This window comes from Podarcis bocagei (assembly GCF_964188305.1).
Source record: "Podarcis bocagei genome assembly, chromosome: 1".
In the NCBI taxonomy this organism is placed as follows: domain Eukaryota; kingdom Metazoa; phylum Chordata; class Lepidosauria; order Squamata; family Lacertidae; genus Podarcis; species Podarcis bocagei.
In genome coordinates this window covers 53,327,040-53,351,588 of record NC_138125.1, presented here as the reverse complement: position 1 = coordinate 53,351,588, position 24,549 = coordinate 53,327,040, and the positions used below count along the sequence as shown (strand labels likewise).

General features: G+C 42.3%; 1 protein-coding gene across 2 annotated transcripts in view; it reads left to right on the top strand.

Annotated features, from left to right (window-relative positions):
• The window catches only part of CRY2 (cryptochrome circadian regulator 2), a 29,946-nt gene that overhangs the window by 4,706 nt on the left and 691 nt on the right, over positions 1-24,549 (top strand). Inside the window, exons 2-12 of one of the 2 annotated variants that reach the window (XR_014000961.1) lie at positions 2,563-2,671; positions 6,100-6,242; positions 12,655-12,839; positions 13,682-13,770; positions 14,525-14,665; positions 15,567-15,878; positions 18,826-18,977; positions 19,434-19,636; positions 21,013-21,096; positions 21,585-21,724; positions 22,863-24,528. Coding sequence is in view for 1 of the 2 variants with exons in the window: in XM_081165009.1 (XP_081021135.1) it covers positions 2,563-2,671; positions 6,100-6,242; positions 12,655-12,839; positions 13,682-13,770; positions 14,525-14,665; positions 15,567-15,878; positions 18,826-18,977; positions 19,434-19,636; positions 21,013-21,084; positions 21,585-21,724; positions 22,863-22,880 (1,564 nt within the window). In the remaining variant the exon portion in view is untranslated. Of the gene's footprint in view, positions 1-2,562; positions 2,672-6,099; positions 6,243-12,654; positions 12,840-13,681; positions 13,771-14,524; positions 14,666-15,566; positions 15,879-18,825; positions 18,978-19,433; positions 19,637-21,012; positions 21,097-21,584; positions 21,725-22,862; positions 24,529-24,549 lie in introns of those variants that run through there. The other variant, XM_081165009.1, reaches the window with a different exon arrangement.

The window sequence follows — 24,549 nt, the reverse complement described above, 5'->3', positions numbered from 1 at the left end:
GATGCAGGAACCATTCACTCACCGTGGCTTAGTCTTGTCAGGATTCAAGCTCAGTTAATTTCCTTCATTCCTCTCACCACTCTATCCAGGCATTGTGTTATCCAGAGCCCTCATGGCCTCTTCTGAGTCACATGTTACAACGAAATAGTGTGTAATCAGCATACTAATGCCCCAAATTTCCTGGTGTCTGCTCCCAACATTGGGGATAAAATAATGCCCTGCAGCACCCCCATAGCATAACTGCCTGAGGGTCAGAAAGCACTCTCCCAATGCTACTCACTGAATTGTGCCACATAGGAAAGACTGGAGCCACTGCAACACAGTTCCCCCAATTCCTATCCCATTAAGCCAGGCCAAGGGGATACCATGGTTGACTATAAGCAGGAGCAAGGTTGTAATCCCCTTGTCCCGCTGTCAACACTGGCCATCCTTCAATGCAACCAAGGGCAGCTTTGTCCCATGGCCAGGTCTGAGCCCAGATTGGAATGGGTGTAGATTTCATCCAAGAATGCCTGCAGTTGCCTTGCCATAACCATCTCTACTTTCCAGAATGGAGAATATTTGTAGTTGATCCAAAACATCAGCTTCAAGGAGTGGCCATACCACCACCTTTTCCAAGGTGTATGCAACAACTGGTTACACAGTTAATTCTTACTCGTGGTTCAGATGCAGTCATGCTAGCTTGGGACAGGGAACAAGAAGACATATGGTCTGGTGTAGCCCTGCAAGCAGCTTGTCAACACCATTATTAATATTTTTTATTTATTGAATGTGTATACTGCCTTTCATCCAAAGATCACAGGGCAGTTCACACAAAAAATACAAAATGAGAACATAAAATACACAATAAAACAAAATCAAACCAATAACCCCCCTACAAACACAATGCCCTGTGAGGAGACACTCTGTCCTAACTAGCACTGTCATTTTTAGAGGCAGCCCCACAAAATCTAGCTCTTGCCAAGATAATCTGCAGTTTATTTTTATCCTCAGAGTGCACACCCAGTTGATCACAACAAGGTCCTTAAGACTGGTATTGGTTTGGGGACATTTTACTACTCTAATAGCCATTGGAATGTAGGTTGGTAGAAAATAATATTTTGGTTAAGATTTTTATAGGCCTGGGTTAGTGTTAATAGCTTTATCAATGCTTCAAGCAGCAATCATGTGGATCTGACTGACCTTGCTTCTGCAAGTCTCTGAGGCAGAAAATCAATTAAGCATAATATACAGTTAAAACATCTTCCCAAGATCTTGCTTTTGGCATAATGTTATGTATTCTAGCATTTACAAGACCACCTGGGCTGCTGCCTTCTACTTTATTTAAATGCTTTACAATTTTATTTTAAGCTAAGAGGTGCATCTTTCAACCTTTTAATTGCATGTGTTTACCTAGGATTAAAGTCTGCTGAATTTCTTCTATGTCTTTTAGCCCTATGTGCATGTACACACCATTGTTTTCTTCTATGATCTGATTGTTTTCAAGAGAAAAGCCTAAATTAATAGTGGTAGTTTGACTTTTCCACTCAAATGCAAACAAGGAAGATATGTGATGTGATTCTGAAATTCACTGCTTGTGTATAGAGTTAGAACATGCATTCTATCAACGAGTCTTGCATTTCTACATTTTGTAATGTAAAATGTCAAAAATTAAACTGTTTATATTCTCTGTTTTGTTTTTAAGTGGAAAAATTCACCTCTGCAGTGATAGATGTATGCAAAAGTGGCAGTTCGTGTGTGTGTGTGTGTGTGTGTGTGTGTGTGCAGTGGCATAGCGTGGGGGGTGCAGGGGGGGCCAGCCGCACCGGGCGCAACATCTGGGGGTTAGGGTTAGGGGGCGCAAATCCACGGGTTAGGGGGCGCAAATCCACGGGTTAGGGGGCGCAAATTATTTGCCTTGCCCCGGGTGCTGACAACCCACGCTAAGCCACTGTGTGTGTGTACATTCCTGATTTGGGTATGCAAGGATTGATAGCAAATTGTCACATGGATCATTTCTTAGATGTAGCAATGGGAAAGAAGAATTTATTTGGAAGACAAATCAACTAAGAAAATTAAATGAATGGAAATGAAAAGTATGATTTGTATGAAAAGTATGATTTGTGCACATATTTGTGCAGAATCTAGCATGTGAGAGGATTTACTCTAGTGCAATTAAATGTCTCTTTTCTCTTCACACACCTCCAAACATTCCTCCCACAATCCTTATATATCCTTCAGAGGGTGCTCAAAGGTAGCTTTGCCTAGCTTGATTCCAACCTAGTATCCTGGCTCAAAGGCAAAAATGTAGAGGAAGAGTTCATCAAGGATGATGGAAGAGCTCATGCAATTGAATTATTCTCTAGCATAAACATAAACATAAACTAATGATTCCACAACCTGGTATTTCTGATTGGTATTTCTGCCATACGTTTTTTTTCTTCTTAAGGAGAATGTAAGTGTTGGCAAAGGACTGCCAAGCACTGATAGATAAGGAGCTGAATTCTTTGCTTTGGAGTGTGAGGACCCTTAACTACTTGACCCAACAGCTGCTGATGCCATCTTATTTCTTCTTCTCCATAGGTTTTTACTCCAGTCCCTGGAAGATTTGGATAACAGTTTACGAAAACTCAACTCGCGCTTGTTTGTAGTAAGAGGGCAGCCTACTGATGTTTTCCCAAGACTCTTTAAGGTAAGAAAATTTCTCTGTGTGAAAAGCTTTTAAAGCAGGCTTACTCAAACTCGGCCCTCCAGATGTTTTTGGCCTACAACTCCCATGATCCCTAGCTAGCAGGACCAGTGGTCAGGGATGATGGGAATTGTATTCTCAAAACATCTGGAGGGCCAAGTTTGAGGAAGCCTATTTTAAAGGAAAGTGAATTTTCCTGTAAATTAGGTTTGTATTAAATGGAGCACTAAGGTGAGTGTTATGTTGACACATGGATTTCTCCTTGTGTGACAGAATGTTCTCCTACACACTCCCTAAATCTGTTCTGGGGGTACCACCAACTCTCCAGAGCAAAGCTGGGGTGGGGGGGGGAGGGAATCTGCTTGCACTACTATTAATCCAGGAGCTACCTCAAAAAGTTGAATACCACCCTAAAATCCCATGCCTCATTCAGCTGCTTCTGACTAACATTGATATTTACATTGATTGTAGCCAGACAAAAACATTTAAGGAGGGTTGAAATCAGGGCTTATGAGGGGTGTGCCCTAGGGAGAGCCTGGAGGGCCACTTTGGCCCCTGGATGATGTATAAATGTTTGGAAGTGATGGGAGAGCATGCAGCTGCTGTGCCTTCCATTCCTCCACTGATCACATCTCTGCTGCCTATTTTAGCAAGCAGGGTTCTAGTTTTGCCACATAAGAAACTAGACAGGGTGGGGGGACAGCACAACATCTGCATCTTTTGCTTTCTCAGTACTTTTCAAATTGTCAGTTGGAAATCTGCGTCAAAACTACAACTATTTCTACCCTGATTGTGGCTGCTTAACCTAGTTCATTGATATCTTAACATCTTATCCCTAAGGGCTTATTCAAGGAACTGAAGTAACTTTTTTGAGGGCTTATGCCATTTCTGTGGTTGTCAATTTTATGTGGAGCAGAAAGTATCCCTCTTTTGTCTACTGATCATGCTGAAATTCAGTGTACCATTCTGTTCTTAAGTTGTATATGTATATAGCGGCATAGCATGATGAATGGGAAAGATCATGCAGAATTTTGCATGCAGAATAGAGAAACCTTGCTTTTTTCAAGTTGAGGATTTACATGATAACTTTTATCTCAAGTGGTTGTGTAAAGCAAATACGTGTTGGACTCAATTCCAAATAGTCTGTGCACCTGTTTGCCAAAGTTTCCACCTTATGCTTTTATCTTGATTGTACCTAGATCTTGATTTGTGTGAAGCAGAGTTTTCTGCATCATACACACTTCCCTTTGTCATATTTTTAGGATGCTTGCTGTGGCAAGCAATTACATCTAACACATTTTGTCAGAGAAAATAGGCCATGTTTTTGAAGATCAAGATGCTGCAAAAAGCTGTAGCTAAGGTTCTAAAGATGCTTGAATTCTTTATATTGTCCTTTCCAGTGCATTGACCATTCAGCTTACGATTTATTCATGATCTATCCAGTAACATTCAACTTTCATGTTTAAAAAACTGGTCTTATGAATAGACTGAAGGGGCTGCACCACACTCTGGGTAGAAATTCTTGTACTTCTGTCTGTTCTGGGATGTTTGCTGGGTGCTTCTTCCAGTAATTTTCTAGCTTGTCTGTATATTTGCAGGGTCATGGGTCATATCCAGTGCTGCAGCTCCTTTTGCACAACAGCTTCCTCTTCCTTTTCCTCCCCACTCCAGCTCACACTTTCCCTTAAAAGGAGGGAAGAAAGGGAACAGAAGTCTTGTTACACCAGCTGAACTACACATGCAGAGCATTAGATGCAACACAAGCTTCTCAAGAACTTAATCTGTCCAGTTGGGGACCTACAATATCAGAATGGGGGCTCTTGTAGCCTCTTGATCCTTCTTTTATCTCTAAATTGTAGTGTGGCCACTGTAATTAGATGTAGAACTTTACATATCTTGTAGGCAATTTTTCCCCAAAATGATGGTGACTTTAATTTGGCTGAATAGACTGGGGGTTGCCAACCCAGCACATGCGAACACTTTCATTGGTGCCCCTGGCAGGTTCCTCAGGCTCTGAGTTTTCATTTTAAAAATAAGTCAGTCTCTGGCTCTCCTAGAAAGAAAGGCATGGGGCATGTGAAATGAAATGATGTTGCATATTTTTCCTGGTACTGAGGGGTACTCCCTGTTGTTGTTAGACAGCAACACCATCAGCGTGTATCTGTGTGTATATATAATCAGTATTGTGTGATTTCCGCAATCAGTACATAGCTGACTTCCTATGGTAAGCATAAGGTTGTCAGGGGTGGTTATCTCTCAAATTTTATGTTATGCCACACTTTCCATGGAAGCCATTTTGTGACTGGCACCCCAGCACTCTCCCAAAATTTGGTATATGAAAAGTTTAAAACGTGAGATCCTCAATTTCTTGTTAGATTCTGTGAAGCTGTCATTAAATCCTCTGACTAGTTTTTCTTGGCCTGAAACCTGTTCTCCTTTTCACTGGTGGAATCTTCTGCATGCGAAGCATAGGCTTTCCCTTGTGGTGTTTTCTATGGTTGATGCAAGGTCCTATATTGTGTTACTAGATTGGTCATAGATGGCGTTCAATATGCAAGTACAGTTGTACCTTGTTTATCGAACGGAATCCGTTCCAGAAGTCCATTCAACTTCCGAAAACATTCGACAACCAAGGCGCGGCTTCCGATTGGCTGCAGGAGCTTCCTGCACTCAAGCTGAAGCCGCAGAAGCCGCGTCGGACGTTCAGGTTCCAAAGAACAGTCACTTCCGGGTTTGCGGCATTCGGGAGCCAAAACGTTGGAGTCTCAAGGTGTTCGGAAGCCAAGGTACGACTGTACTGTGGTTTCACAATTTGATACATATTACATATTATTAACATGAACATGCAGCTGGGAGATGCAACCATGTTGCAGTGTTTCATTATCCCATAAAGGGAGTGTTCTGGTTCAGGTGTCTAGTTATCCTAGGTGGCTTATAGTGCTGTTTGGGATACACAGTGGCAGACTGGAATTATTTAAATAATGATTTGAACTGGCAAGAAAAAAGGTCAATTTACTCAAGTTTCTCGTTACTATGATTGTAATTAAACAATGTTGTGTGTCCTGATGTTTGTACATACGTATACAGAGAGGCGCACAAACACACACTCACACACCAGAAAGTCAGCAGCAAACCAAAGAGTTCCTATTTTTGATATTCAGTGAGGATAGCAAGGGAAGTGACCTGAAAGTAGACACTAAGAAACTACTCTTAAAAAGCAAAGTTTTTTAATTCATTGTGAGAACAGCTGTTATTAGTGGATTATCTTTTGTTTGTATGTGTTAATGCTTATTGTTTAAAATGGGATCCTTTCCCTAAATCTGTCTTTGGATTTCAGCCTACCTTTAAAGTGTTAGTTCTCAGACTTCTATGGTGAGCTAAGAGTGGCATTTCATATTTGTAGTGGGGTAATATTGTGTGGTTTCTTGCAGGAATGGGGAGTGACACGTCTTACCTTTGAATATGACTCTGAGCCCTTTGGAAAAGAGAGAGATGCAGCTATAGTGAAGCTGGCTAAAGAAGCTGGAGTATCAGTGATAATGGAGAACTCGCATACCCTTTACGATCTGGACAGGTAAGATATAGATCTGCCTAAGGAGATGCTAAGGTATTATGATATCTGGGGGGAAATAAAACATATCTGGTGATGAGGTGGGAGAGAATATTTAGGATTTCTTAACTGATCAGAGTTTCAATTCATCCTATTGTGGTACTGCTATAGGATTAAAAGATCTCAAGTTTCATACTGAATTCCATCTTTTGGTGTGGGAATTGGGAAAAGAAGCAGCTGATCCAGAGTTTATAAATTATGAGCTAATTATATTGCTACTGCTGCAAAGTGCTATGGAATAAGTTCATTATTGCTGCAGGTTTGTAATCTACTGAAGACAAAACATTAGGGAACAGATTCAGCTAACAAGTCCCACTAGCAGAAGTGAGGGCTTTTGCTAGCACAACAGGGCTTTTCTCCCCTTGCCTCCCCACAATTGGTGGTGGTGGGGTTTCCAGAAGAACCCATAGAACAGTACATGGAGGGGAATGTTCCACCTGACAAGCTGAAATGCTTTCAGTGATGGAATGATTGCCATAGCACAACTTTGAATTCTTCCCTAAGGAAGGAGCTGAAGGAGACTGGGAGAAGATGCATGGGATATGTATGCATTCTGTCGCAGGGACAATAGGTCAAAGAGGCTGTGAAACTGGTTGTATGAGACTGTTCAGTCCTTCATTCACTATTGCTCTCTGTTCTTAAATGAAACATGATTCATTCTCTCACACACCTGTATTCACGTGGCAAGGCAGCAGCACTTAACATAAATATTGTGGTCACAGTTGTACAGGTTTGTATATAGGTGTTAAGCTGCATTGTATTGTTTAAGTGTGCAAATATGTTAAGTTAGTAATTGCAAATTTAAATTAAAACAGAAGTATCTTTGGTGTGGCACATCCTGTCTTATTATGATGGTAACTTAAATCCTGACATGCCCTTTACCCAGTCAGGTTCTGTTTTGTCAATGTCGTTCAGAGTCTGTCCAGCTTTGCAATTCTTGAGAGGGGAAGCTATTCATTCTGCAGATGGAATTTTATGCAGTGCTTGCCCAGTAATCATTATGCACAATCTACATGTGGAATTCCATGCCCTGTTCTTTCAACTGTTCCAGCCGTGCAAACATTGCAGCTTACCAAAAGGGACACCCCCCCCCCTTTCTCTCATGTGCTATTGTGGAGGTTGTTCTAGCTCCCCAATTGGGGATAGGGAGAGGAGTGGGGAAAGCCCTGTTGCATGTGTGGAAGTCCATGTACAAGACCTCTGATAGGGCTGGTTTTATTTAAAGGTTTTGTACATGTTGCAAAAAATGTTTTTTTCTGGCCCTGCCTGTACACTGCTACCATTTCTGAGCATTTTAATTTTTAAAATTCTTTAGAAATTTTATATTCTCCTTTGTGTCATGCTTGTACTTATCTACTTACTGTATTTTTAAGTGCAAAACAGCAGCAGAGCTCTACCATATTGGTGCCTTGACATTAGGTGTCTTTTAGAGGCTATGTTGGAGGCCCATCTCTAGCCACTGTATTTTAAAAGGAAGCCGCATGTGTTTCTCAGGAAGCCACATTTGCTCTCTCCTCCTTCACAATCCCTCGCCCAGCTTAGAAGCATGCTAGGCATACTGCTACTTGGGATCTATATAGTCAGAGCACTCCCCTCCCCACAGTCTTGTGGCTGATGGACTGCCTGGTATTAGAAAAATCTGAAAAGCTGGGGCAGTAGCTAATTACCATATTAGCAAATGTGCTAGTTTTCCTGGTTTTATGTTATTTCATTCAGAGTGGCTGGGTTTGGATATAATGATAAGCTGGCTTTTATTATAAAGGAAATGGGACTATGCAAGCCTTGGGCTTGCATTTCCTTGCAACCACACCAGAGTGGTAGTGTTGGAAGGGACATGTTAAGACCAAAGCTCACCAAGATTCTTTCCAACGCTGAAAAATTATGGTTATTGTTATGCCCCTCCCCCAACACTTGGTATTTTCCCCTCCCATCCAGCATTAGTTCAGTGTTATGTTTCAGGCAGTAAACATTTTACATCAACTCAGTGTTAGGTAATTTCAGTTCAGTTTTTTAGGAATTAAATTTTAGTGTGGATATGTGTGTATTTGCAGTATTGTTATTAGACTTTAAATATAAGTATGCTATATGCCTATGCTGTGTATGAATTGGACAGGGGCTTGAACTGTTTTGTAGCTTGAATTGTTTGTGGAGAAAGTAGCCAAAATAATTCCGCAATCACAGGATGTTTACATTTTTAAAGTATTTAAACTGCTTCCTAGTTTACTGCTGTTAGGAAGAGCCTCTTTCCTTTAGAATCTAGGCATTTTATTCTTGGTAGACTGAAGGGTCTGAAGTATAGGGCTGACTGAGATGCCCTCAGCAAATTCTGCAACCTGGTGTATTACTCAGAATTGTAACGTCTAGTCATTACTAAACATTCAGATACAATCAGGGAACTTCCTGTAATTAATGAGGATGAGTGACCATATTTCATCTGTTGCTGAGAAGCTGCTTAAAATGCTTATAAAAGAGCGTAAAAATATAATTCCCCCTACTATTTAAATGCAGAATTTCTATTGATGGGGAAATAATTGCTTATAAGGGCAGAAAGCTAATGGTGGAGGAAGAAGAACATTTATATGAACTACAGAGTTTGACCATTTTGGAAAGGGGGAAATCACTTTCTGTCTTTTAATGCTAAAAAGGTCAAATTTTTCTAACTATTTCTTCTCTAAAGAGCATATTTAATTTTGGAGCTCTATTTCAATTTAAAACTTATTTGCTGTTCTTGACTCATTCATCCTCACACAATGCGTGAAAATAAGACATTCACATCTCTATAGTTAAGCTGGGGGAACTTGAGCTGGAGAGTTATGCCCAAGTTCTGCTATTGAGCATGGCTGAGCCAGGGGGGTTGACCTTCTGTGTTCCTCCTGACAGCTGGACTATGCTCACTCAGTATTTGATCCTGTTGCACTGACCCAGTCAATTTTTGGAACCCTCACACTTACTCTTCACTCTTGGCTTTCTAGTTCACACAGTTTCATTTGCACAGTTCCTTTTGCTTCAATACGTAAGAGGGGATTAGTTTGTTGCTTGGATTCAATAGGTAGAGATATCGTAAGGCAAGGAGCTGCCTTCCGTTTTGCGGCTGTTGTGCATTGTTGGGAAGCTAGGTCACGGAGCCATGCATGTGAGTGTAGCTCTGTAAAAGCCTGGATGGCGTGGAGCTCCTCCCCTTTACACGTGCAGATGCCAGGGGAAAGGCAGGCACATGGCTTATGCTGAAACATTAGACTGAAAGCCCAACCCTTTTGCGTAAGTTGTTGACTGGGAGGACGTGGCTGCTGCTCTTGTAACTCCTAGTACACAAGCTGAGCAGGAAGCTGCTTTGGCTTTATATAAGCTAGCAACTTGGCTCTCTCCCTGCCTCTTTAACTCTTCCCATTCTGGCTTTTGAGAGTCTTTAGTTATTTCTGTTCTGGAGGCTTTGTTTCGCCAGAGAAAAGATCTGTTGCTTCTGGATCTTCTTAGCTAGCTGTTAACTTCTTTAATACAGAGGGTTCCCATTTAGAATTGTACAGTATAAAGCAATTAAACGAATGCAGATCGCTTCTGTGTTCAAGCATAGCCTGAATCACTGGTGGGTGCCTGGATCTGAGACAGTCTGAACAGCATGTTCTGTGTGTTGTATGACTTTCAGGAAACCATTCTGTTTTTCTGGGAAACTTAAAGCATCTTCATCTGCATTTCACACCCTGCAGAGGCATTTTGGGTTCATCTTTAAGTTACATTGGTGGCATGACTGACACTGAGAGCATAAACAATGTGGACTCCTAACCCACATATGAAATCATTATTTTAGTGGTGGTGATCTCTGCAGTGTTTAGGCATTCTTAACCACACCAGTAAACTTCTTTTTAAGGCAGTTTTGCAGCTGTGATTGAAACTACCTAAGCATGAAACTTTCACAAAAAATAATTCTTTGCAACAACCAAACCACAAGTTTGTGTTTCTCAGCCTCAGTTGGAACTAGAAAAGTTTCACCAGTATGCTGATGACACTTGACTCTGTCTCTCTTAAACAGCTGAACCAGGAATGGCTGTGCAAGGCCTGGATTTGTGTCTGGACATGCAAGTGGACTGAATGGGGCCAGTAAGCTAAAGCTGAATCCTAACAAGACTTACATACCGTATGCAAGTGATTTCAGTGTCTGGGAGATAGGTCAATTACCTGGCAGGATTGTGCTCACTTTGAAGAAGCAGGTTCATGTTGTTGTTGTTTAGTCGTTTAGTCGTGTCTGACTCTTCGTGACCCCATGGACCAGAGCACGCCAGGCACTCCTGTCTTCCACTGCCTCCCGCAGTTTGGTCAGACTCATGTTTGTGGCTTCGAGAACACTGTCCAACCATCTCATCCTCTGTCGTCCCCTTCTCCTTGTGCCCTCCATCTTTCCCAACATCAGGGTCTTTTCCAGGGAGTCTTCTTTTCTCATGAGGTGGCCAAAGTATTGGAGCCTCAGCTTCATGATCTGTCCTTCCAGTGACCACTCAGGGCTGATTTCCTTAAGAATGGATGCGTTTGATCTTCTTACAGTCCATGGGACTCTCAAGAGTCTCCTTCAGCACCATAATTCAAAAGCATCAATTCTTCGGCGATCAGCCTTCTTTATGGTCCAGCTCTCACTTCCATAGACAACTCCTTGGACAAAGACAGCAGGTTCATAGTCTGGGGATATTCCTGGATCCATCATCATCACTTGAAACCCAGGTGTCCTCAGCGACCAACTTTGCCTTGTTAAACAAATGCAACTGTTCTAGGGGCAGAATAACTTGACCAAAGTCAGTCTTGTGTTAGTAACCTCAAGCCTTGATTACTGTCTGGGTCTGCATTCTGGCTTGGTCCAGAAGTTGCAGTTGGTGCAGAGAATGAAACCTAGCCTGTTAACTGGAGTGACCTATTGGCAATACAATAGCACCTGTGCACTGGGATCTGCACTGCCTGCCAATATGTTACTGGAACAGATTCAATGTTTTAGTTTTCTTTTTTAAATCCTTTAACAACTTTTGACCAAGATACCTGAGAAGTCTCCTTACCCCCTGAATACTGGTGCAGTCATCAGGGGACTGCTTCTTGTAGGGTTGCACATTCCCAAGGTCTGTTTTCTGGTGACATGGAGCAGGGTTTTTAGCGTAGCAGCCCCAAGGTTGGGTATTGAGCTGCTGCTGACCCTTTTGGGATTTTGGCACCTGTTAAGGCATTTTTTATTCCACCAGACTTGCCCAGAAGGGTAATTCTAGTCTGCCAACTGTTAATTTAGGAGCAGTATGATTTTATAGATTATTATTAATGTATATATTTTGGTCTGGTACATTGCTCTTGTAGTGGGGTGGGGCTTCCAGGCCATAGATGTCATGAAGAAGAGTACTGAGGAATACTTAGAATCATAGAATTGTAGAGTTACAAAGTACCCTGAGGGTCATCTAGTCCAACTCCCTGCAATGCAGGATTCTCAACTAAAGCAATCATGATAGATGGCCATCCAACCTCTGCTTAAAAACCTCCAGTGAGCCCACAATCTCCAGAGTTCATTCCGCTGTCGAACGGCTATTACTGTCAGAAAGTTTTTCTGAATGTTTAGTCGGAATCTTCTTTCTTGTAACTTGAAGCCATTGGCTTGTGTTCTATCTTCCAGAGCAGGAGAAAACAAGCTTACTCCCTCTTCAATGTGACTATCCTTTGGATATGGGAAGATGACTCTCATATCTCCTCTCTTCTCTTATCCCGGCTAAAAATACCCAACTTCCTCAACCATTCCCAATAAAGCTTGGTTTCCAGACCCTTCAGCTTCTTGGTCGCCCCCCTCTGCACACATTCCAACTTGTCAGTACCCTTCTTAGATTCTGGTGCCCAGAAGTGGACACAGTACTCCAGGTGTGGCCTGACCAAGGTCAACTAGAGTGATATTATTACTTCCTTGGACCCTGGACACTAGACTTCTGTTGCTGGAGCCTAGAATAGCATTAGCTTTTTTTGCTGCTGCATCACACTGTTGACTCATGTTAAGCTTATGGTCTACTAAGACCCCTAGATCCTTTTCACATGTTTCCCATCTTATATTTGTGCAGCTAGTTCTGCCTGCCTAAGTGTAGAACCTTACATTTGCCCCTATTGAAATTCATTTTGTTAGTTTTGGCCCAGTTCTCCAATCTCTTAAGGTCATCCCAATTCTGTCTTCTGTGGCATTAGCTACTTGTTAGTGGCTAAAGTTGGAAATGTGAGAGAATAGGATTGCAGTATCTGTTTTGTGAGTTTTGGTCCTCCCACAAAAAATCTGAAGGAGTGACTGATCCTAAATGTATTGAGGGAAATGCTACTTCCCTACACAACTTATGGCAGCAAAAGTTTTTAAACTACTTCTTTCTCCAATCTGCAGGATAATTGAATTGAATGGGCATAAACCTCCTCTGACGTACAAGCGTTTCCAAGCCATCATTAGTCGCATGGACCTGCCCAAGAAGCCAGTTGCCACAGTTACAAATCAACAGATGGAGATATGCAGGACTGAGATCCAAGAAAATCATGATGAAACTTATGGCGTTCCATCCCTGGAGGAGCTGGGTACGTTGCAGAACTGCAGGACAGCTACACCAGCTTTCAATGGGCTTGGAACAGATGGACTGTAGTACTCTTCTTGCCTGGCCTGTTCTGGTTCTGTCTTTAGAAACAAATTTGAGATTATCAGTGCACCTTGGGAAAATCAGTGGATTAGCTGTGGGTACTATGGGTACTATACCTTGTGTTGGGTTATTATGATTATTTTTTACTGTAAGAAATTACTAATTACGGGCTGGTAATTGAAATAATTTATATATTGAAAATTATGTGTCTAGAAAATAGAACATAGTCTTTCTTCTGTCCATGCTTTGTACCTTGGTTCCATACTAGTCCCCTAATATTGTTCCTAACCGAACTATGTCAGTCATTTCTTTATGAGCAGGCAGAAATCAGATTGTTAATCTTTAACATGCTAGATTGGACTGAAAATTTTGTCGCTAAGCAGGTTGTTTAAATTTAGAAATGAGCGAGTGGAAACGACTCCTCCGTTATATCAGCTCTCTGGAAGTGCTCCAAGCTACATGGCTGTTGTTTTATTGAATTTTCTACACACACTCTCTCTTCCCACCAGCCTCCATTTCAGTTTGAGGGTTGGTTTTCAAAGGTTATAATCAATAGTTTCGCCGAAAAATAAGTACTTATGTTTTCCTAGGTTTTATAGCATATGCTGCAGGGGTGTGTACCTTATGAAAACCTTTATTCAAAGGTGCCCTCTGCTGGTTGTCAGTGGTCATTTCATGCTGTATAGTGCAGAACACATTTAGTTAATACGCTGCACAAGATTGAATTAAAGCCATATCTGTTGACTGAGTTCTATATTAACACCCACTTCCATTCTCTTTCAGGCTTCCCCACTGAGGGTCTTGCTCCAGCTGTCTGGCAAGGAGGAGAGACTGAAGCATTAACTCGTCTGGATAAACACCTGGAAAGAAAGGTAACCTTATAATCTGTATTGCAAAATAATGCATCAGGGAAGGAAGGGTACCCTTTGCTGTGCTATTACCAGTGTATTAGGCGAATCTAGAAAAACCAATCTCTTTGCTGCTCTGGTGTCTGAGACGTGTTGCAAGCCAAAGGTTGTCTTAGTTTCTAATGCTTTCACCCTGCTGAAACTAATAATGAAATACCAAATCATTTCATACTTTCTTGCCTTAATCTAGATCTTACATGTTATTTTCTTACTCTTGTAAATGCATACACATTTTATATCCCAGTATTGTTGTCTGGTGTGCACCAATGAACTGTGATTGAAATAAAGTCAAGTTTGTGTACAGTCCACTTACGTTTTCCTTTTTTTAATATTAGTCTATTATATACTTCAATTTCTGACACAGTGGTGTGGTGTCTGGTATATTGACCTATATCCCTTGCTTTCTTTGGTAGTGATTAATTGTACTGGAAGAAAGCCAGCCTTAATGGACACTCTTAGTGGTGAATTTCCTTAACTAGTAACAGTTGAAGTCAGAGTTCAAAAGTTAGGGAAATAAAGTGTGGTACACATGACACTGGCAAGTTATGACAAGATGTGCCTCCCTGTTCTCCCCGTGAAAAGAAAAAAAACAATTTGAAGGTCCTTGCAACTGGTAGATTGTTAGTAGCATCAAATAACACTTGTTTATAGAATTTCACAGAAGGTTGTTTTAAGGTCCATTCTGTTTTCTTTTCTCCCTTTACCTGAATCCTTCAAGGCATGGGTTGCGAATTACGAGAGGCCAAGGATGAACGCCAATTCACTGTTGGCCAGCCCCACAGGGCTCAGCCCCTACCTTCGGTTTGGGTGCTTGTCTTGCCGCTTATTCTACTACCGGCTCTGGGAACTATACAGAAAGGTAAGAATCAGAAAGAATCTTCCTTCAATAAGATATCTTAGTCCTGGAATCAAAATGAATCTGAGCATTTAGTGAGATGTTAATTCTCTTCATGTCTCTAGTAGACCTTATATCTGTGATCATTTCCAATATCTTGGCGTAGTCATTGAAATGTGTTAATTTGCACTTCAACTTCCTAGGTGTCTGCACTTCCCTGGGAATATTGGAATATTATAAGTTTGTTTATACTGCCTTTCATGCATATTCCAAAGGCATCTTACAAAGGAAGAGACAAAATTATAAAAACAGCATAGGTCAGGAGATTAAAATTGCATCTAAAAAGGTGTTTGCTTGGTGGCAAAAGGACAATCAAGTGCATGCCAGCTGAATCCTTCTGTAGAGAGAAAGCCACAATCAAAATGATAAGGTGATGGAGCAACTCCCCTGTGAGGAAAGATTACAGCATTTGGAGGAAGAGGTTGCTAGATTAGAAAGCCGTTGGCCAGGTCCAGCTTGGATGCTATCACTAAGAAAACCTCTCTGCTGTTTTATAGCTGGGACTGATTACAAAGGAATAACACATTGCTTGAGTTACGTTTTTCTGAACATATTTTCTGTGGATACTTGTTCTCAGAGGGTTCCTTCACACCGGTGGTTATAAGGCTGCCTTAATTTTGCCCTTTTAAGGCCTTTCTGTGGATTTTGTATACAAGCCAAGTTTAAAGCAAATATTCTGACCTTAGGTAATTATTTTTAGTAAAGGTATGCTTGGGAACAGGTGTTTTAAAAGCTTACTGCCTTGATCTCGTAGTAGAAGTTTTCTGAAGATACCACCCTAATTACAGAGCAGAATCTATTGATATATCAAAAAGCTATGATACTATCTTATTGGTATATGCCTCTTTCTTCCTGTCATCTCTAGGTAAAGCGGAATAGCACTCCACCATTGTCGTTATATGGCCAGTTACTCTGGAGAGAATTTTTTTATACAGCTGCCACAAACAATCCCCAATTTGACCGTATGGAGGGGAACCCAATTTGTATTCAAATCCCATGGGACAGGAATCCTGAAGCCTTGGCAAAGTGGGCAGAAGGCAAGACAGGCTTCCCCTGGATTGATGCTATCATGACACAATTGAGACAGGAGGGTTGGATTCATCACCTGGCCCGGCATGCTGTAGCCTGCTTTCTGACCAGAGGAGACCTTTGGATCAGCTGGGAGTCAGGCGTAAGGGTGAGTAAAGAAGAAAAGAGACAGAAAGTATATGTTGGCAGTAAAGAGCTGTGAAACAGCTCTACAGGCAGCACAGCACTACCGAAGCTCACTGAAATGAGCCTCCCATTCTAAGGAACCTCTTGAAATATAATATATGTTAAGCATATTCGATTCTTAGGATCTGTTAGAAAGTCCCTGAAATGCATTATAATAATAATAATAATAATAATAGGGCGGTGGGACCGATTCGGATGGTCCGCCCCCGCCACTTAATGAATCCAATTGGCTTCCAGAGAGTGGTAGGGGATGTTTTATCCCAAGTTGATGGCCTTTCAGCTGATTCCCTGGTGGCCTGCTGGAATGCGGAGTTAACCAGGGCTATTGACTGTCTGGCTACGAAGCGCCCTCTCCGATTGCATGGAGCCCGGACAGCCCCGTGGTTTTCCCCGGAGCTGAGGGTGATGAAACAATCGTTGAGACGACTAGAGCGCCGGTGGCGGAAAACTCATTCTGAATCAGACCGGACACGGGCTAGAGCTCAACGTCGAGCCTACCAAGTGGCAATGGCGACGGCGAAGAGGGCCTTCTTCACCGCCTCCATTGCATCTGCAGAAAACAGCAGCAGGAGACTTTTTCAGGTGGTTCGCAATGTATCGGAACCACCTGCACCACCGGGGCCTGGTAGGGACTCCAAGAACTCCTGCTATGCTTTTGCAAAGTTTTTTGCAGATAAAGTCGCTCAGATTCAGAAGGAGGTAGACTCCACCGTGGGAGCAGGGCCAGGGTGGGAGAGTGCTAGAGTTTTGTCTAGTCCTGTTACATGGGATCAATTCCAATCTGTTACCTCCGAGGATGTGGACAGGCTGCTTGGACAAGTGAAACTGACCACCTGTCTCCTTGATCCTTGCCCATCCTGGCTGATAAAAGCGAGCCGGGAAGGGCTGGGCAATGAGCTCTGCGGGGTGGTGAATGCTTCCCTCTGTGAGGGAGCCTTCCCAGACCCGCTGAAAGAGGCGGTCATTAAACCGCTTCTTAAAAAAACATCTTTAGATGCGGCCACGATGGCCAACTATCGCCCAGTCGCAAATCTTCCATTCCTGGGCAAGGTGATTGAGCGAGCGGTTGCCGAACAACTCCAGGCACGCCTGGAGGATGCGGACCATTTGGATCCCTTCCAGTCGGGATTCAGGCCTCACCATGGGACTGAAACTGCCTTGGTCGCGCTGGTTGATGATCTCCGGCAAGCTAGGGACAAAGGTGAGAGCTGTTTCCTAGTTCTGCTGGATCTCTCAGCGGCCTTTGACACCATCGACCATAACATCCTTCTGGACCGTCTAGAGGGGCTGGGAGCTGGGGGCACTGTTATACGGTGGTTCCGCTCCTTTCTCCTGGGCCGTGTCCAGAAAGTGGTGGTGGGGGATGAGTGTTCAGACCCCTGGGCTCTCAGTTGTGGGGTGCCTCAGGGTTCCGTCCTCTCCCCCATGCTTTTTAATATCTATATGAAGCCGCTGGGAGAGATCATCAGGGGGTTTGGGCTGGGTGTTCATCAGTATGCAGATGACACCCAGCTCTACCTCTCCTTTAAATCAGAACCAGTGAAGGCGGTGAAGGTCCTGTGTGAGTGCCTGGAGGCTGTTGGAGGATGGATGGCGGCTAAGAGATTGAGGTTGAATCCTGACAAGACAGAAGTACTGGTTTTGGGGGACAGGGGGCAGGCGGGTGTGGGGGATTCCCTGGTCCTGAATGGGGTAACTGTGCCCCTGAAGGAACAGGTGCGCAGCCTGGGAGTCATTTTGGACTCACAGCTGTCCATGGAGGCACAGGTTAATTCTGTGTCCAGGGCAGCTGTCTACCAGCTCCACCTGGTACGCAGGCTAAGACCCTACCTGCCCGCGGACTGTCTTGCCAGAGTGGTGCATGCTCTAGTTATCTCCCGCTTGGACTACTGCAACGCGCTCTACGTGGGGCTACCTTTGAAGGTGACCCGGAAACTGCAATTAATCCAGAATGCGGCAGCTAGACTGGTGACTGGGAGTGGCCGCCGGGACCACATAACACCGGTTCTGAGAGATCTGCATTGGCTCCCAGTACGTTTCTGAGCACAATTCAAAGTGTTGGTGCTGACCTTTAAAGCCCTAAATGGCCTCGGTCCAGTATACCTGAAGGAGCGTCTCCATCCCCATCGTTCAGCCCGGACACTGAGATCCAGCACCGAGGGCCTTCTGACGGTTCCCTCATTGCGAGAAGTAAGGTTACAGGGAACCAGGCAGAGGGCCTTCTTGGTAGTGGCGCCTGCCCTGTGGAACGCCCTCCCAGCAGATGTCAAAGCAATAAATAACTATTTTACTTTTAAAAGTCATCTGAAGGCAGCCCTCTTTAGGGAAGTTTTTAATGTTTGAAGCTGTACTGTTTTTAATATTCAGTTGGAAGCTGCCCAGAGTGGCTGGGGAAACCCAGCCAGATGGGCGGGGTATAAATAATAAATTATTATTATTATTATTATTATTATTATTATTATTATTATTATTATTATTATTATTATTATCCCACCCATCTGATTGGGTTCCCCCAGCCACTACTATATTAATGTGGTAGTAGTCCTGTTCCCTAAGAGCAAATACTGGAAACTTAAGTAACAATATCCCAGAAATCAAATTCAACTGGACTACCTGACAGTAGCATAGCTTTGTTTTTTGTTGCCATTGTGCATGGAGAACATAGCAGTGGCAACTTCATATAGGAAAAAAATGTGCTTTTCCTGTCTGAGCAGGCAGGTTTCCACAAACACTATCTTGCTAGCTTGTTTCTCTTATTTGTTTCATTCTCCCATGGTCTGGGTTCACTGGATATTACAAAATGATCAATGAGGTTGTAGGTGATGGTTGGCTTCACATCATCCCTGCCCCCTGTCACTGAGACTTTACTGATGGACTGTCCTCACTGAGTTCACCCCTCTTTATTCCAGGTGTTTGATGAGCTGTTGCTAGATGCAGATTTCAGTGTGAATTCAGGCAGCTGGATGTGGCTTTCGTGCAGTGCTTTTTTCCAACAGTTCTTCCACTGCTACTGCCCTGTTGGCTTTGGACGTCGAACAGATCCCAGTGGTGACTTCATCAGGTGAGCAAAGTGTCCCGTTATGTCACTGGAGCTTATCAGTTCAGTCAAGCTGCAGCTGAGGGAGAGATGGAAACAAAATCATTCCACTAGCTCTTCTGAGAGACTGGATACCACTGGTGTTTCCATTGTAGCTGGTCATTAGAATCATAGAATTGTAGAGTTGGAAGGGATCCCAAGGGTCATCTATCTAACCCCCTGCAATGCAGAACTATTACATTTTTGTTTTGAGCTTGATGATTTTCCTCTTCCCTCATCCCCTTTTTGTGTGCTGTCTTTTAGTGATTTTCTTGTTTTTATTGATCTTGTGTAAGTTGCTCTCAGAGCCCTTTTGGCTGAAGAGTGAGGACAATGCTGAAAATAAGATGCAGACCTGCCTCCTTTTGTGATGGGGCAGTTGATGGCATGTATAAATGGTTTACAGTACTAATTGAAGGTCTCACTCAATTTATGTTGCAGGCGATATCTTCCCAAGTTGAAAGGTTTTCCCTCGCGCTACATCTATGAGCCATGGAATGCTCCTGAGTCAGTGCAGAAGGCAGCAAAATGTATCATTGGGGTAGACTATCCCAAACCCATGGTGAACCATGCAGAGGCCAGCCGAATGAACATAGAGCGCATGAAACAGATCTACCAGCAGCTCTCACGCTACAGAGGCCTTTGTAAGTACTGAGTACCACATAATACATTTGGGTTTTACTAAACCATCTAAGCTGATCAAATGTCATCCAGCCTTTACAAGGAAGAAATGGCTTCTACTAGCTGTTAGGGTTTGTGCTGCTAGCAGACCATGACTCACTCTGTAAGTAGTGTGTAATGTTTGAAAAACGAGACAGAACTTCTTCAGAACTGAAACCAAACACAAAGTCACTTGGGGACCCATTATATGTAACACACATTGGAATAGAGAGACATAAGCAATGAAGAGTTAAGATTCTGACTTTATGCTGTGACCACTGCTCATCACAATATAGCTGTAAGAGAAAACATAAAACACAACAATATAGACCAACTTGCATGACAATAAATAAAATGCCTAAGATACAGAATAAAAGATCCTGCCAGGAAAACAAAGGATATCATTAGTTGGTCACTTTTACAGCTCATAGCTGTAAAGGTATCTGTAAATATCTACTGCAGCAAAGAAGGCCACTCTGAATATTATTAAACATACCTGTTTACAGGTAGAACATATTTTGTAAGCGGACCAGCCCCTATGAAGCACAAATAAACTATCTGGAGCTGTTACGAAGGAACCATATAAAATGTAAGGCTAAGTATATGATCAGAATTGTGCAGCAAGTATTATAATATACCAGTGCTGGGATCTTGGTTACTCTCCTCATCAAATATTCTGCCAGCTTGACAGGCTTCCTATTATTACTATTACATTTAAATAAAACTGCCCTCTAGCTGTAAACAAATGATCTTGTAGCTGAAAATTAAACTGGAATGTTATGAATTGGATGCCTTTGGCAACTTAATGTTTAAGTGGCTTCTATTGTGATTAACTGTTAATTTCCAAAATAGGAAATCATCATCTTATGGATTAATATGTGGGATGGGAATTAGTGGCAGTGGAGTCTAGTGATTCTGCTCCTGCCTGCAGGACCGTTCCCTGGGAATGGCTTAGAGTTGCTGTCTGTTGGCCCCCTAACATTGTGCTGCGCCTTCAGATGTATATACAGACATGTTAAAAGAAGTTACATTCAGGAATCAACATTGCAGCACATGTAGATTCCCTGACGCTTTATAGTAGTCTTCCTTCTTCCCTCAGTATCTTGGAACCCTGTTGCCTTTGCAGTCAGACAAGCGTCCATAATCTTAATATTTCTCCACCTGCTGAAAACATTTCTAGACAATTAATTTGATTCTGTGTTGGTTACTTGTTTTGTATTTCATGATGTTTTAATGCTTATATTGTATATCACCATAATGCCTTTTACAGAAGTTGGCAGTTTAGGAGTACTGTACTAGTATAAATAAGTAAATAATGAAAAGTTGCCTCTTCTTTAATGGAACCATTAACTTTTTGCAGGTTTATTGGCCTCTGTCCCTTCCAGCATGGAAGACCTCAGTGCCCCCGTCACAGACCCTTCTGCAAGCCAAGGTAGCTGCACAAGTGAGCAGACATTATTTACTTATTTTATGAACCTTTTAATAGGAACTTGGGAAATCATAAATAACTGTAAGATTAGTTCCACAAGGGATGTAGGTGGTGGAGTCTAGTTTAGGAGTCTTGTTTAAGAGTTGATGTCTCTCGCCTAGAATTTTTGTAAGACTGAAGTGAATCAGCAAACATATTCTATTCTGAACCTGAAGCCTGCCTAAGCATGAGATGGCTTGAAAGAAAAGCTGGAATGAACAACTGACAAGAATCTTCTATCCTTACTCTGGTCTGAAGGAGAAAATATCAGTACTTACTTCAGTGCCGAAATATGAATTGAAATCATGGAGGGAATCTTTGCAATATAATAAAGGGTCTTTAGCCATTTTCCCGCTCCACTGCTGCCTGTATTTTCCATCCAGTGTTGCAAATAGTTTGATAGTCAATAATATTTGAGTTTCTTGAGAGAAGTGTCCTAGTAATTCTTCTTTAACATTTTGTAGTGCCAAGGCAGTCACACTATGGCCAGACATCTCCAAAACGGAAGCTGAATGTTGTAGAAGAACACAATGAAGAGCTGTACAAACGGGCCAAGGTGATGCCCGCGCAAATGCCAAAGAACCTACAACAAGAAATTGTACATGTGAGTAGCTAGCATATACTTGAAACATGAGCCCTTTAAGTAACCTACATTTTTGCTCCATGAATGCTATTCAGCCATCACTACACCTGTCAGTTCAAGACAGGCATCAGCACCTAGCACCTGGCATCCACAGCCAGCTGCTGAGGACCCACGACCTCAGCAGGGCCCACCACTGATGCCTGCCCTTGGCCTTCCTTTAAGACAATGTGTGTTTTTCTGGCCTAGCACTCCAAACAGCACCAGGCAGCTGAATTTAGCCTCACATTTTAATTTCTCATAGCTACCAGATGTAGTTCTGCTTAAGAGTATTGCTGTAGTACCCACCACTGCAGTTCCTTGGTGATCTGTCTTAGGTCACCTTCCATTTATCTTCAGTCCTAATTAACCCTTCTCTGCCCAAAACCTCTATGCTGCTGCTTCTGGTGTAGCTACATATTGTAATTTCACTAGATAGCTTTCTGCTACCTTCTCCTAAAAATGAGCTACTTGTCTGTTGTCTTTTTCTGTCTGTACCTTTTTTTCCTTTTCTCTCCCTCTGGGGAATGCTTTGTTCTTCATTTTTCCCTGGGTACAGAACCTTGAAATCCTTGCAACTCTCCTGGCCTCTTTTATCTGACCTGCTATAAAAAACTTGATGTTTCCAATCTTTAAAAATGGCTACAACTTTGCATTTTTATCTCTTGATATTGCAAAGACATGACTTATTCTTATTGGTATCCATTTTTCACCTGCTCCTTTTTTAACTTTGCTGTTCATTTAGTGGTGGTAGTTTTTCTCTCTCTACCTTTTTTTGCCCCCATTCCTCATTACACTTCCTTCATTGACTTCTTTCTTCTTATTGGATCCAGCTTATTACTACTATTGATTTTCAATCTCTTCACCATTTGTATCCTTATCTACCTTGTCTGTCCTCTATTTCCTTTTTCATCTCTAGTCTGCCAATACTCTCAGACTGCAGCTCACTGCCTTCCAATACCTGTACTTTGTTCTTCTTGCAATAGTTTAAGCTATGCCTTAAAACATTTCTCACAAACCTCTTTCTTTCCCAGCAGTCTTGCCTTGTTTAGATTGTATATCTGCAAATGGGCTTGTTTCTGAGGGAGAAAACTAACCTGTGGGCTCTTTTATTTCTTTACAGCCTGAAATGAGAAACTGACAAGGCAAAAGTCAGGTTCTGGAATAGGCACTTCAGTAGCAGAGAAGGATTTTTGCCAGAAGGATCAGAACATTGACCAACAACTTTACCCATCAAGTGTGTTAATGTGTAACACAGATTCCACACCAGGCCTCTTAAACTCCTGTGCAGGATGCAGTGAGCAAGCTTCATCAATAACCAAAAGCCCTGGAGAACAAATCTCTGGCTTTCCTGAGATACAGTTGGAGTCTGCTAAGAAACGACATTGAATAAGACTTGCTCATTCCTAAATATATACCTGTTACTTCAGGTGGGATCCATTTGTTGCTCAATTTAGAGCATCCCTTGGTGTTCACTCATCACTTACTAGCAGGTTACCGAGGTGAACCATGCAAAATATTTAATGGTGCTTACCATAGTTCCAGGAGCTGCATCTATTAAACACTCCAAATACTGTCTCTGCTATTCAAACGAGTAACACCGTGCACTCAGGTGTGCACATCAACAAAAATACGTAGACTGCCAAAACGGTGGCATGTATTGATACAAAAGAGAACAGTGCAGTAACAGCAATGACCAGTTTGACTTAGGACAGAAATAGTAAGTAAGATGGATGGCCAGAATGGCAATAACTATTCAGTTAGGTGTGGAAATCCACTATGGCTCTTCCAACGCGTAGTGTTCATGTTTCCATTCATTGATGCTGAAAAGAGGTATCTTAGACTGGAATACAGTTCTGCAAGAGTGCAGAATATAATACTGGCCACAGAACTTTGCTTCAATTAAAAAATGCTGATTTCAGTTTTTACAAAAGCAAGTTTCTAGTCCTTATGGTTGCAAAGACATGCTTGGAGCATGTGCATATTGTTCCTGCTGACCTCTCAGAAGCTTGATGAACTGCTTAGTGACATTTCCTGTGGTCAGAAGGTATAGCTTCTTGCCTCTCTCCACAATTAGCAGAAGTGGAGTAAATCAGGCAAAATAAAAGACCAAATGTTCTTCATTTGCATAATTTACAGTTCAGAAAGCTGAGTTTCTCAGCAAAATCAGATTACTATAGCATTTTTTTAAAAACACTATAACAGTCCTGCTTGTGTGAACTTGCTTTTTTGAGTACCTCAGAAGCCGTGCCAGTTTTGAATGAGTTTTCTGACATCGCTGAAAACTCATTCAGTTTCTCCTTTTACTGCAATCAGTTCATGGAATGGATTGAATCATGTCTATTGTGACTTATGTGGAGTTAATGTGGCACTGGGAGTAAGAGAGACGGAAAAGACCTCTTCTGTGTGTATTTTCCTAGCAATCTCCTTCCCTTTTGGTCCCTTTTCCCCCAGCTGTAGGTTGCAGTGCATTTGCACCTCTTTCGTTGAAGTACTCCAAACCTGCACTGCATGCATTGCCTTCACCTTATGGAGTACTTGGAATTCTAGCCAGATAACATCATAGCGCCTTCAGATTATTGATCATGCTTTCTTGATTTGTTTTCGGTGTAACCTTGGCAGGGTTTATTCTGCCCCACCCCCCAGTCCAGTCTCAGATCAGTGGGAAATACTGAGTTTGTGATCTTGAGAAGAGATTGTTTTATATAGCAGGTCTCATATAGTAACATGAGCTGTTCCGAGTAATATTTTTTCCTGTGTGAAGCACTTCAATCGTGTTAGAAGTTAGAGTCAAAGAAGCTTATCACAGA